Source organism: Bombina bombina, chromosome 5 (genome assembly GCF_027579735.1).
Source record: "Bombina bombina isolate aBomBom1 chromosome 5, aBomBom1.pri, whole genome shotgun sequence".
In the NCBI taxonomy this organism is placed as follows: Eukaryota; Metazoa; Chordata; class Amphibia; order Anura; family Bombinatoridae; genus Bombina; species Bombina bombina.
The window spans coordinates 1,053,003,995-1,053,019,328 of NC_069503.1; the positions used below are offsets into that span (position 1 = coordinate 1,053,003,995).

General features: G+C 36.5%; 1 protein-coding gene across 1 annotated transcript in view; it reads right to left on the reverse strand.

The window, feature by feature from the left end:
• The window catches only part of MRPL13 (mitochondrial ribosomal protein L13), a 236,538-nt gene that overhangs the window by 54,758 nt on the left and 166,446 nt on the right, over positions 1-15,334 (reverse strand). The window contains exons 5-6 of the mRNA XM_053715324.1: positions 12,274-12,360; positions 2,580-2,701 (exon numbers count right to left, since the gene is read on the reverse strand). Of these exons, the coding sequence (XP_053571299.1) occupies positions 2,580-2,701; positions 12,274-12,360 (209 nt within the window). The remainder of the gene's footprint in view (positions 1-2,579; positions 2,702-12,273; positions 12,361-15,334) is intronic.

Consider the following 15,334-nt stretch of genomic DNA (forward strand, 5'->3'; position numbering starts at 1 on the left):
AGGGACAATGCAAAAGAGACTTTTAGAGAAGAACAAATTTCAGACCGGAAAGATTTGGCAAGAGAGCACAAAAGAAGTTCTACAAGGAATCAGGGAAAGAAGTGCATAGAAAGCATGTATTACATTGGATTAACTTCACAATGTGATTCAGGCTTGGCTTATGGAGGTTCAGATGTCGGATAGTTTTTATATGCTGGCTTTAAGGTTTTACTTTTGTGTTTGAGACGTTTAATGCCATTGAGATAATTAACACAAAGCTAGAACAAAAACACACCAGCCAGACATTAACGTATTAGGCTTAGCAATGAATAAGCTAATGTGCACCCAAATCTGCAGATGTGGCTTTAATGTTAATTCCAATCTGTGGTTTATTCTGTATTATACCAACAATGCAATTTAAACCATGGAATCTAATGATTGATTCAAGTCTGTTTAACTGAAATTTTATATCATCATCTCTTAGATATCAATAATGGTTATAAGAAGCTGCAAGAAAAACAGAACACAAAGGATTTTATAGCACATAAAAACATTATGATAAAGAGGTTAGGTTCAGAGCAACCAGGCTAGACTGCAGAAATCTTTATATGCAAAAAAACTTCAACCCCTTGGAAGTGCATGGATGACGTCATACACATCTATTCCCAATGCAGATTACAACCATATTATGTCATCTTGAAGGGGGTACCCCTTTCAATCTGGAACCTGGGGACACCCCACAGTGCAGGCAGAACCGACCCTAATGTCACAACAGGCGCATATAGCGATATCACAGGGAGGCAGAAACACCCTGCAAATTCACCAAGTTCTAGGACATAGGTTCTGATGGGGGTATGGGACCAATCTATTTGGAAAAACTGCGCTGAATGTGTAAACCTGGCGAACTTACCAATTCTTGACGATACTCTTAGTGGTCCAAGAACCATTTGGAATTCCTAAGTATACATTTTTTAGAGTTCCTATTCAGATATTAATATATAATCTTAGCGTGGAATCTGTTTGGTTCATAAACCCTTTCTCATTTGATATATTTGCCATTAGTGACAATGATTCAGCAAAGGATGATTTTACGGATTTCCAAGAAGAAACGGGTTTCAAAAAGGCTGGGCTGAATAGCAAGCAGTTTTGGAGTGAGCAGATCTCAGCTTACACCCTATCTTGACAGTAAGGGCAATGCATGTTTTGGCTGCCTTTACAACTACTTATTTCTATAAAACAGGATTTGAACATCAAATAAAGTGAATAAATAAACCTGATATATCAGATGACATGAAAATCCCATTATCAGTAAAAAAATACCTCTATTCCATGCTTTGATTGCACAAAAATAGCAGCAAAAACTCACTTGTGTACTTGTGATTCACCATTTTTATATAAATAAATATGATAAAATCTTTAAAATGTTCTAGCTGTTCTGTCCTTATCTATCCATTTGTAAAATAAAACTAAACTACATATTTTAAAGTTATACTGGTACCTAATAGGACTATTGATGATGATTTTGATAGTCGTGCGAAGGTGGTATTGGAATGTACTTGGGAGCCTGTAATTGTAAAAATTACGCCGGTTCTAGGAACTGAGCCTTGGCTTAGGTGGGGGGGGGGGGGCTTTGAAAGTGCATATCTCAACCTCCAAGCCCCTTACAGGGACGAGTGACCTCATTTGAAATAGGGGAGTCTGCCCTTGTAAGATGTGTTTTTATGGTGATCACCTGCAGCAGCACAAAGCATTGTTTAACCTGAGGGGGTTCTGTGTGTCCTTAAAGGGACATAATACTCGTATGCTTAATCACTTGAAACTGATGCAGTATAACTGTAAAAAGCTGACAGGAAAATATCACCTGAGCATCTCTATGTAACAAAGGAAGATATTTTACCTCACAACTTCCTCAGCTCAGCAGAGTAAGTTCAGTGTAAAAAGTTATACTCAGCTGCTGCACAGCTGCAGGTAAAAAAAAAAAAAATGAGAAGAAATGAACAGCAACCAATCAGCATCAACAGTGCTGAGGTCATGAACTCTTTTACTGTTATCTCATGAGATTTCACTTAACTCTCATAAGATTTCATTGTAAACTTCCTTACAATGAATAGAGAAATAAGATGAGAGTGCACGTAAGCTCGCTCCTTCCGCTGTCCCGGGACAGACATACTGATATGTTTCTAAGAAGTCCTTTACAATGGGATGTGGCTACTGAGAAACTTTTGAGGTAAAATATTTTTCTTTTTTACATAGAGATGTTCAGGTGATATTTTCTAGTCAGATTTTTACAGCTATGCTGCATCACTTCCTAGTGTTTAAACATTTGGGTATTATGGCCCTTTAATAATTAATATAAACAACATCATAATTGTTTATTAATAGTATAATCATCCACAACAGACTCCAAAAGCCATAATTACCAATGTACAAAGTTACTTTGCGATTTCTAAAATGTTTGTAATAGAGAAGTAGGTATAGTTTTATATACTAGGATGCTCAAGAAAAAACAAACATGGCACCAACAATGACAGAAGTTAAAAACAAAAAGTATTGAAAAAAATAGCTTGTTACAACCTAAAACAAATAAATTGTATACGTACGGGGTCCAGAGTCTTGGAAACTCATCAACCTCCTCCTGAGTATATTCATCCAGTCTCCTGGGTATTTTCCTTGGCTGAGGAATTTCAGTAACAAGATTCTTTAGGATATCTTCTGGAATTTCCTACAATGGGAATTAAAGAAACGCAAATGTCAAAATTAAACTTCCATGATTCAGACAGGGTGTGTAATTTTTAGCCAGTTTTAAATTTTCTTTTACTACCAAATTTGTTGAAAAGAATTGCTCAGGAGCAGCAATGCACTACTGGGAGCTAATTAGTGATAAGTGGCTACACACATTTGTCTCTTTTTGTCATGGCTCATCATATGTGTTTAGCTAGTTCCCAGTAGTGCATTGCTGTTCTGGAGCTGACATACACACACACATTTATATATATATATATATATATATATATATATAACATAATTTATGTAAGAACTTACCTGATAAATTCATTTCTTTCATATTAGCAAGAGTCCATGAGCTAGTGACGTATGGGATATACATTCCTACCAGGAGGGGCAAAGTTTCCCAAACCTTAAAATGCCTATAAATACACCCCTCACCACACCCACAATTCAGTTTAACGAATAGCCAAGAAGTGGGGTGATAAAAAAGTGCGAAAGCATATAAAATAAGGAATTGGAATAATTGTGCTTTATACAAAAAAATCATAACCACCACAAAAAAGGGTGGGCCTCATGGACTCTTGCTAATATGAAAGAAATGAATTTATCAGGTAAGTTCTTACATAAATTATGTTTTCTTTCATGTAATTAGCAAGAGTCCATGAGCTAGTGACGTATGGGATAATGACTACCCAAGATGTGGATCTTTCCACACAAGAGTCACTAGAGAGGGAGGGATAAAATAAAGACAGCCAATTCCTGCTGAAAATAATCCACACCCAAAATAAAGTTTAATAAAAAACATAAGCAGAAGATTCAGACTGAAACTGCTGCCTGAAATACTTTTCTACCAAAAATTGCTTCAGAAGAAGAAAATACATCAAAATGGTAGAATTTAGTAAAAATATGCAAAGAGGACCAAGTTGCAACTTTGCAAATGTGACCAACCGAAGCTTCATTCTTAAACGCCCAGGAAGTAGAAACTGACCTGGTAGAATGAGTTGTAATCCTCTGAGGCGGAGTTTTACCCGACTCAACATAGGCAAGATGAATTAAAGATTTCAACCAAGATGCCAAAGAAATGGCAGAAGCTTTCTGGCCTTTTCTAGAACCGGAAAAGATAACAAATAGACTAGAAGTCTTTCGGAAAGACTTAGTAGCTTCAACATAATATTTCAAAGCTCTAACAACATCCAAAGAATGCAATGATTTCTCCTTAGAATTCTTAGGATTAGGACATAATGAAGGAACCACAATTTCTCTACTAATGTTGTTGGAATTCACAACTTTAGGTAAAAATTCAAAAGAAGTTCGCAACACCGCCTCATCCTGATGAAAAATCAGAAAAGGAGACTCACAAGAAAGAGCAGATAAATCAGAAACTCTTCTGGCAGAAGAGATGGCCAAAAGGAACAAAACTTTTCCAAGAAAGTAATTCAATGACCAATGAATGCATAGGTTCAAAGGGAGGAGCTTGAAGAGCTCCCAGAACCAAATTCAAACTCCAAGGAGGAGAAATTGACTTAATGACAGGTTTTATACGAACCAAAGCTTGTATAAAACAATATATATCAGGAAGAATAGCAATCTTTCTGTGAAAAAGAACAGAAAGAGCAGAGATTTGTCCTTTCAAGGAACTTGCAGACAAACCCTTATCTAAACCATCCTGAAGAAACTGTAAAATTCTCGGTATTCTAAAAGAATGCCAAGAAAAAAGATGAGAAAGACACCAAAAAATATAAGTCTTCCAGACTCTATAATATATCTCTCTAGATACAGAATTACGAGCCTGTAACATAGTATTAATCACAGAGTCAGAGAAACCTCTTTAACCAAGAATCAAGCGTTCAATCTCCATACCTTAAAATTTAAGGATTTGAGATCCTGATGGAAAAAAGGACCTTGCGACAGAAGGTCTGGTCTTAACGGAAGAGTCCACGGCTGGCAAGAGGCCATCCGGACAAGAACCGCATACCAAACCTGTAAGGCCATGCCGGAGCTACCAGCAGAACAAACGAGCATTCCTTCAGAATCTTAGAGATTACTCTTGGAAGAAGAACTAGAAGCGGAAAGATATAGACAGGATGATACTTCCAAGGAAGTGATAATGCATCCACTGCCTCCGCCTAAGGATCCCGGGATCTGGACAGATATCTGGGAAGTTTCTTGTTTAGATGAGACGCCATCAGATCTATTTCTGGAAGTTCCCACATTTGAACAACCTGAAGAAATACCTCTGGGTGAAGAAACCATTCGCCCGGATGCAACGTTTGGCGACTGAGATAATCCGCTTCCCAATTGTCTACACCTGGGATATGAACCGCAGAGATTAGACAGGAGCTGGAATCCGCCCAAACCAAAAAAAATTGAGATACTTCTTTCATAGCCAGAGGACTGTGAGTCGCTCCTTGATGATGTATGCCACAGTTGTGACATTGTCTGTCTGAAAACAAATGAACGATTCTCTCTACAGAAGAGGCCAAAACTGAAGAGCTCTGAAAATTGCACGGAGTTCCAAAATATTTATCGGTAATCTCACCTCCTGAGATTCCCAAACTCCTTGTGCCGACAGAGATCCCCACACAGCTCCCCAACCTGTGAGACTTGTATCTGTTGAAATTACAGTCCAGGTCGGAAGCACAAAAGAAGCCCCCTGAATTAAACGATGGTGATCTGTCCACCACGTTAGAGAGTGTCGAACAATCGGTTTTAAAGATATAAATTGAAATATCTTTGTGTAATCCTTGCACCATTGATTCAGCATACAGAGCTGAAGAGGTCGCATGTGAAAAACAAGCAAAGGGGATTGCGTCCAATGCAGCAGTCATAAGACCTAGAATTTCCATGCATAAGGTTACCGAAGGGAATGATTGTGACTGAAGGTTTCGACAAGCTGAAAACAATTTAGACGTCTCTTGTCTGTTAAAGACAGAGTCATGGACACTGAATCTATCTGGAAACCCAGAAAGGTTACCCTTGACTGAGGAATCAATGAACTTTTTGGTAAATTGATCCTCCAACCATGATCTTGAAGAAACAACACAAGTCGAATCGCATGAGATTCTTTGAATGAGAAGACTGAGCAAATACCAAGATAATCGTCCAAATAAGGAAATACAAAAACCCTGTTCTCTGAATACAGAAAGAAGGGCACCGAGAATCTTTGAAAAAAATTCTTGGAACTGAGGCTAGGCCAAACAGTAGAGCCACAAAACTGGTAATGCTTGTCTAAAAAGAGAATCTCAAACACTAAAAGTGATCTGAATGAATCGGAATATGCAGATACACATCCTGCAAAACTATTGTAGACATAAAATGCCCTTGCTAAACAAAAGGCAGAATAGTCCTACAGTAACCATCTTGAATGTTGGTATACATAACGATTCAATATTGATAGATCCGGAACTGGTCTGAAGGAATTGACCTTCTTTGGTACAATGAAGAGATACAATAAAACCCTAGCCCCTGTTCCAGAACTGGAACTGGCATAATTACTCCAGCCAACTCTGGATCTGAAACACATTTCAGAAATGCTGAGCCTTGCTGTGTTAACTGGGACACGGGAAGAAAAAAATCTCTTAGCAGGAGGCCTTAACTGAAGCCAATTCTGTACCTTTCTGAAACAATGTTCTGAAACCAGAGATTGAGAACGGAATTGATCCAAACTCCTTTGAATAAAACGTAATCTGCCCCATACCAGCTGAACTGGAAAAAAGGGCCGCACCTTCATGGGTACTTAGGAGCTGACTATAGGTTTCTATAAGGCTTGGATATATTCCAAACTGGAAATAGTTTCCAAACTGAAACCGCTCCTGAGGATGAAGGATCAGGCTTTTGTTCCTTATTATGAGAAAAAGAACGAAAAAATGAATATTACCCTGGAAAGAAAGGGAAAAACAAAGTTAACTTAGAAGACATATCAGCATTCCAAGTTAAATCCATAAAGCTTTTCTAGCTAAAATAGCTAGAGACATATACCTGACATCAACTCAAATGATATCAAAAGATGGTATCACCAATAAAATTATTAGCATGTTATAGAATAAAAATAATGCTATAAAATTATGATCTGTTACTTGTTGCGCTAAAACTTCTAACCAAAAAGATGAAGCTGCAGCAACATCCGGTAAAAATATAGCAGGTCTAAGAAGATTACCTAAACATAAGTAAACTTTTCTTAGAAAGGATTCAATTTTCTTATCTAAAGGATCCTTAAATTTAGTACTATCGGCCGTAAGAATAGTAGTACATTTTAGCAGGAATAGAGACAGCCCCAAACCTTAGGGATTTTGTCCCAAAAAACTCTAATCTGTCAGATGGCACAGAATATAATTGCTTAAACGTTTAGAAGGAGTAAAAGAATTACCCAAATTATTCCATTCCCTGGAAATTACTTCAGAAAAAGCATCAGGGAGATTAAACACTTCTGGAATAAATACAGGAGATTTAAAAAAACCCTATTTAAACGTTTAGATTTAGTATCAAGAGGACCAGAATCCTCTATATCTAAAGCAATTAATACGTCTTTAAATAAAGAACGAATAAATTCCATCTTGAACAAATAAAAAGATTTAACAGCATCAACCTCTGAGACAGAAACTTCTGAACCAGAAGAACCATTATCAGTATCAGAACGATGATGTTCATTTAAAAATTCATCTGAAAAAAAGAGAAGTTTTAAAATACTTTTATGTAAACTAGAAGGAGAAATAACAGACATAGCCTTCTAAATGGATTTAAAAAATAAAATCTCTTATGTTTATCAGGAACACTCTGAAAATTAAATGTTGACGGAACAGCAACAGGTAATATAACAGTACTAAAGGAAATTTTATCTGCATTAATAAGTTTGTCATGACATGCAATAAAAACAACAGCTGGAGAAACAGGTACCAAAAATTTATAGCAGATACACTTAGCTTGGTAGCTCCAGCCCCGGGCAGTGATTTTCCTCAAGTAACTTCTGACTCAGTTGCAACGTGGAACATCTTGCAATATGTAATAGAAAAAACAACATATAAAGCAAATTGATCAAAATCCTTAAATGACAGTTTCAGGAATGGGAAAAAAAATGCCAGTGAACAACCTTCTAGCAACCAGAAGCAATAAATAATGAGACTTAAATAATGTGGAGACAAAAGCGACGCCCATATTTTTTTAGCGCCAAACAAGACGCCCACATTATTTGGCGCCGAAATGCCTCTTGGCGCCAAAAATGACGCCACATCCGGAACGCCGACATTTTTGGCGCAAAATAACGTCAAAAAAATGACGCAACTTCCGGCGACACGTATGACGCCGGAAACGGAAAAGAATTTTTGCGCCAAAAAAATCTGCGCCAAGAATGATGCAATAAAATGAAGCATTTTCAGCCCCCGCGAGCCTAACAGCCCACAGGGAAAAAAGAGTCAAATTTTTGAAGGTAAGAAAAAATGATTAATTCAAATGCATTATCCCAAATATGAAACTGACTGTCTGAAAAATAAGGAAAGTTGAACATTCTGAGTCAAGGCAAATAAATGTTTGAATACATATATTTAGAACTTTATAAACAAAGTGCCCAACCATAGCTTAGAGTGTCACAGAAAATAAGATTTACTTACCCCAGGACACTCATCTACATGTTGTAGAAAGCCAAACCAGTACTGAAACGAGAATCAGCAGAGGTAATGGTATATATAAGAGTATATTGTCGATCTGAAAAGGGAGGTAAGAGATGAATCTCTACGACCGATAACAGAGAACCTATGAAATAGACCCCGTAGAAGGAGATCACTGCATTCAAAATAGGCAATACTCTCCTCACATCCCTCTGACATTCACTGCACGCTGAGAGGAAAACCGGGCTCCAACTTGCTGCGGAGCGCATATCAACGTAGAATCTAGCACAAACTTACTTCACCACCTCCATCGGAGGCAAAGTTTGTAAAACTGAATTGTGGGTGTGGTGAGGGGTGTATTTATAGGCATTTTAAGGTTTGGGAAACTTTGCCCCTCCTGGTAGGAATGTATATCCCATACGTCACTAGCTCATGGACTCTTGCTAATTACATGAAAGAAATATATATATATATATATTAGGGCAGCACGATTAATCGCAATTTTTTGAAAACAAACAAATCTTCAGATGTGTCTGTACTGCATTGATTTGTATGTGATTTCTAGCAAACCAGCTCCATCTAGTGGTTGCTTTTAGCGCACATTTGTAAAATGGCTGTTTTACTTTCACTTTCTGTTTGATCTCAGTAGCAGCCGATCAATCTATAGAAGTCTAAAAGCAGAGCCCATGCAGGAGACTGAAGAGGAGAAAAAGCCACTTACTTATATTTCCCCCTAGGGATGTCTGCAGTCTGAAACTTAGGGTATGTAATCATTATGGAACCTCCCACACAATCTCCTACTCTCTGAGAAACGGCTCAAATACATGCAGATGCCGTTAACCCCACGGCTGCCAAAAAGGCTAAAACTGCAGTCCCCTCTACTAGCTAGCTGCTGGGTTAACTGCATTAACAATGTATTTGATATCAGCAAGTCACAGCATTTCTGAAAGGAGCAGCCCCCCACCCCTACTGCTATATGCATGTATTGGATTTCTGGACAGGAGCAGGGCTCATTTTCAGTCAAGATAAAATGTTTAAAAAAAAGAAGAAAAAAATAATAATATACAGTTGTGCTCATAAGTTTACATACCCTGGCAGAATTTATGATTTCTTGGCCATTTTTCAGAGAATATGAATGATAACACAAAATGTTTTCTTTACTTATGGTTAGTGTTTGGCTGAAGCCATTTATTATCAATCAACAGTGTTTACTCTTTTTAAATCATAATGACAACAGAAACTACCCAAATGACCCTGATCAAAAGTTTACATACCCTGGTGACATATACATATATATATACATACATACATATACACATACATACATATATATATATATATATATATATATATACATACATATTATATAAGTTAGAGTAATTTGGAAAGGCACTCCATATACAAATGTAACAACCTCCAGGGTGCACTTCAGAAAATAATCCAATGTATATTCGTAGAAAAAAGGCACTCACTGGTTCAGATAAAACTTAACATTTAATAAAAGATTAAGTTAAGAATGCATGACGTTTCGGAGGTATTCCACCTCCTTTTTCAAATGCATGATACAGACATTTTGGAAAATACAAAAAGCAGTATTGTATTTTCCAAAATGTCTGTATCATGCATTTGAAAAAGGAGGTGGAATACCTCCGAAACGTCATGCATTCTTAACTTAATCTTTTATTAAATGTTAAGTTTTATCTGAACCAGTGAGTGCCTTTTTTCTACGAATATACATAACATATTATATATATATATACACACACACACACATACATTATATATATATATATATATATATATATATATATATATATATATATATATACACATATATTTATATATTTATATATATATATATATATATATATATATATACACACACATACATACACACATATATATATATATATATATATATATATATATATATATATATACACACACATACATACAGTTGTGCTGATAAGTTTACATACCCTGGCAGAATTTATGATTTCTTGGCCATTTTTCAGAGAATATGAATGATAACACAAAAACTTTTCTTTCACTCATGGTTAGTGTTTAGCTGAAGCCATTTATTATCAATCAACTGTGTTTACTCTTTTTAAATCATAATGACAACAGAAACTACCCAAATTACCCTGATCAAAAGTTTACATATCCCAGTTCTTAATACCTGTCTTTTGTGGTATTTGTGGATGAGGCTTTTATCTTCTCAGATGGTAAAGCTGCCCATTCTTACTGGCAAAAAACCTCCAGTTCCTGTAAATTCTTGGGCTGTCTTGCATGAACTGCACGTTTGAGATCTTCCCAGAGTGGCTCAATGATATTGAGGTCAGGGAACCGAGATGGCCACTACAGAACCTTCACTTTATTCTGCTGTAGCCAATGATAGGTTGACTTGGGCTTGTGTTTAGGATCATTGTTATGATAGAATGTCTAAGTACGTCCCATGTGCAGCTTCCGGGCTGATGAATGCAAATTTTCCTCCAGTATTTTTTTACAACATTCATCTTGCCATCAATTCTGACCAAATTTCCTGTGCCTTTGTAGCTCACACATCCCCAAAACATCAGCGATCCACCTTCGTGTTTCACAGAAGGAATGGTGTACCTTTCATCATAGGCCTTGTTGACTCCTCTCCAAGTGTAGCATTTATGGTTTTGACCAAAAAGCTCAATTTTGGTCTCATCACTCCAAATGACTTTGTGCCAGAAGGTTTGAGGCTTGTCTCTGTGCTGTTTGGCGTATTGTAAGCAGGATACTTTGTGGCATTTGTGTAGTAATGGCTTTCTTCTGGCGACTCGACCATGCAGCCCACCTTTCTTCAAGTGCCTCCTTATTGTGCATCTTTAAACAGCCCCACCACATGTTTTTAGAGAATCCTGTATTTATCTGAAGTTATTTGTGGGTTTTTCTTTGCATCCCGAACAATTTTTCCTGGCAGTTGTGGCTGAAATTTTAGTTGGTCTACCTGACCGTGGTTTCAACAGAACCCCTCATTTTCCAATTCTTGATTAGAGTTTGAACACTGCTGATTAGCATTCTCAATTCCTTGGATATCTGTTTATATCCCTTTCCTGTTTTATACAGTTCAACTACCTTTTCCCGCAGATCCTTTGACTATTCTTTTGCTTTCCCCATGACTCAGAATCCAGAAACGTCAGTGCAGCAATGGATGAAAGATGCAAGGGTCTGTCAGCAGTCCAGACACTCATTGACCTTTTATACACACACACACTAATTACAAGCAAACAGATCACAGGTGAGGATGGCTACCTTTAATAGCCATTCAAACCCCTTTGTGTCAACTTGTGTGCATGTTATCAGGAAAAAATCACCAGGGTATGTAAACTTTTGATCAGGGTCATTTGGGTAGTTTCTGTTGTCATTATGATTTAAAAAGAGTAAACACAATTGATTGATAATAAATGGCTTCAGCCAAACACTAACCATGGTATGTAAACTTATGAGCACAACTGTATATACACACACACATATATACAGACACACATATATATATATATATATATATATATATATATATACACACACACATACATATATATATACAGACACATACATATATATATATATATATATATATATATATATATACACACACACACACACATTTTCCTAAGCTGGGATGAATCACTTCCTAATCAATGGAATGATTCCGATATTGGACATGATTCCAGTCAATCTTTTTGCTTCCTCAAGCACCTAATTAATCCTTAAATAAGGTAATGAATGACTGTATAGTCCCCATGCATTCTGGTATGCACCACTCTTTACTTCTGTTTCAGAAGTGGTGCCAAAACACACATGCTGCTGGGACTTTCCATAGGATTCTGTTAAAAAGATCTCAATTAACACATCATTGGTTTAAGTTATTGAGCTTTTGGGAAGTCAATTAAGCATGAAAAAAACAAACAAAAATAAAAAATAAAAATCTACTTACATCTTCAGGGAACAAGTGTAACCTCTGCATCATCGTTCTCCTGAGCAGGTTTTTTGGCAACATTCCATAAATAGCATGTTTCACAATCTAGAATAAAATATATTTGATATACTTATCTTTCTTTTGTCTTTATACAAATCATGTAATACACAAACTTCAAAGCACTCCTACATCCCAGAACAAACACTGCACTGATGCAACACAAAATGTTGAAAGATCGCCAAGAACAGAACTTTTAATGCTAAATGTCTGTCTGTCAGATTCAAATAAACAGCCATCACAATTTCTTAAAGGCGCTGAATGTAAAACTATGCATACGAATAATAAATTGCAGACGGTTGTTTGTGTTTAACCAAAGTAAATTGTCTAAAGATAGTTTATCTAATCAGATAACATCCATTAAATATACACAGTACACTTTTTTTATACAATTATATCTAAATTAATTAATTATATATATATAAAAACACTTTAAACTTTGCGAAAGGGTAAAATTTATATTCATTGCAGGCGGACAGATTTGCAAGTAGTGAACCTGTCCACCTACAATGGTCAATTGCGATGCTGTAACTTGTCTGTTGAAATTTAATGTTGCACTAGAGGTATGTTGTGCAATACCGCCCCCTGCTCTTGTGCAACCAAAAGCATGAGAGCAGCACATGTCAATCATAAACAAATAAGTGTCGGGGTGACTGATCTCACCATTTCTGAGGTGGCAGAGAGGTAAAAAAACAGTTTCTGATTCTTAAAGGAACAGGAAACTCCAAAAATGTCTTTCATGATTTGGATAGAAAAACATAATTTATGTAAGAACTTACCTGATAAATTAATTTCTTTCATATTGGCAAGAGTCCATGAGCTAGTGACGTATGGGATATACAATCCTACCAGGAGGGGCAAAGTTTCCCAAACCTCAAAATGCCTATAAATACACCCCTCACCACACCCACAATTCAGTTTAACAAATAGCCAAGTAGTGGGGTTATAGAAAAAGGAGTAGAAAGCATCAAACAGGAACTGGAAATATAATTGTGCTTTATACAAAAAATCATAACCACCATAAAAAGGGTGGGTCTCATGAACTCTTGCCAATATGAAAGAAATTAATTTATCAGGTAAGTTCTTACATAAATTATGTTTTCTTTCATGTAATTGACAAGTGTCTATGAGCTAGTGACGTATGGGATAGCAATACCCAAAATGTGGAACTCCGCAGAAGAGTCACTAGAGAGGGAGGGATAAAAATAAAAACAGCCATTTTCCGCTGAAAAAATTAAATCCACAACCAAAAAAATAAGTTTCTCTCATAAATGCAAAGAAAAAACTTAAAACATAAGCAGAGGAATCAAACTGAAACAGCTGCCAGAAGAACTTTTCTACCAAAAACTGCTTCCGAAGAGGCAAATACATCAAAACGATAGAATTTAGTAGATGTATGCAAAGAAGACGAAGTTGCTGCTTTGCAAATCTGATCAACTGAAGCTTCATTCTTAAAAGCCCACAAAGTGGAGACTGATCTAGTAGAATGAGCTGTGATTCTCTGAGGCAGGGTCTGACCCGACTCCAAATAAGCCTGATGAATCAAAAGCTTTAACCAAGATGCCAAGAAAATGGCAAAAGCTTTCTGACCTTTCCTAGAACCAGAAAAGACAACAAATAGACTAGAAGTCTTCCTGAAATCTTTAGTAGTTTCAACATAATATTTCAAAACTCTTACAACATCCAGAGAATGTAAGGATCTCTCCAAAGAATTCTTATGATTAGGACACAAAAAGGGGACAACAATTTCCCTATTAATGTTGTTAGAATTTACAACCTTAGGTAGGAATTTAAATGAAGTCCACAAAACTGCCTTATCCTGATGAAAAATCAGAAAAGGAGACTCACAAAAAAGAGCAGATAATTCGGAAACTCTTCTAGCAGAAGAGATAGCCAAAAGGAACAACACTTTCCAAGAAAGTAGTTTAATATCCAAGGAAAGCATAGGCTCGAAAGGAGGAGCCTGTAAAGCCTTCAAAATCAAATTAAGACTCCAAGGAGGAGAAATTTATTTTTATGACAGGCTTGATACGGACCAAAGCTTGTACAAAACAGAAGGAAAGCACAAACTTACTTCACCACCTCCATAGGGAGACAAAGTTTGTAAAACTGATTTGTGGGTGTGGTGAGGGGTGTATTTATAGGCATTTTGAGGTTTGGGAAACTTTGCCCTGTCTGGTAGGATTGTATATCCCATACGTCACTAACTCATGGACTCTTGCCAATTACATGAAAGAAATACAATTTTAAACTACTTGTTTTGCTGAAGGAAGAACATTGCACTACTGGCAGCTAGCTGAACACATCTAGTTAGCCAATCACAAGAGACAAATGTGTGCAGGTACTAATCAGCAGCTAGCTGTCACTAGTGTAGGATATGTGTGTATTATTTTACAACAAGGGATACCAAGAGAATGAAAGACATTTAAAATAGAAGTGAATTTAACATATAACTTGGTGGTCTGAGGACGGGGACAACCCCGAAACGTTACTACTTGGGGGAATAAAATCCCTTTTTTTGCAAGATCCTGTGAGTGTATCCTTATTTTCTACTGGATATTGTTACACACTGGATTGCACCCAGGGCAATACTTTATATGTGGCGAGAGTGCTTGACCCCACTTGCAAGTACTTATATATATATATACACACACACAAACACATATGCATATTTGACAATATTAACCTAAAATTAGTTATTAACATTTTTCATTGGACAAAATATCATTAAACACATTTATGTTAAAGGGACACTGAACCCAATTTTTTTCTTTCGTGATTCAGATAGAGCATGACATTTTAAGCAACTTTCTCATTTACTCATATTATCAAATTTTCTTCATTCTCTTGGTATCTGTATTTGAAATACAAGAATGTAAGTTTAGATGCCGGCCCATTTTTGGTGAACAACCTGGGTTGTTCTTGCCGATTGGTGGATAAATTCATCCACCAATAAAAAAGTGCTGTCCAGAGTACTGAACTAATAAAAAAGCTTAGATGCCTTCTTTTTCAAATAAAGATA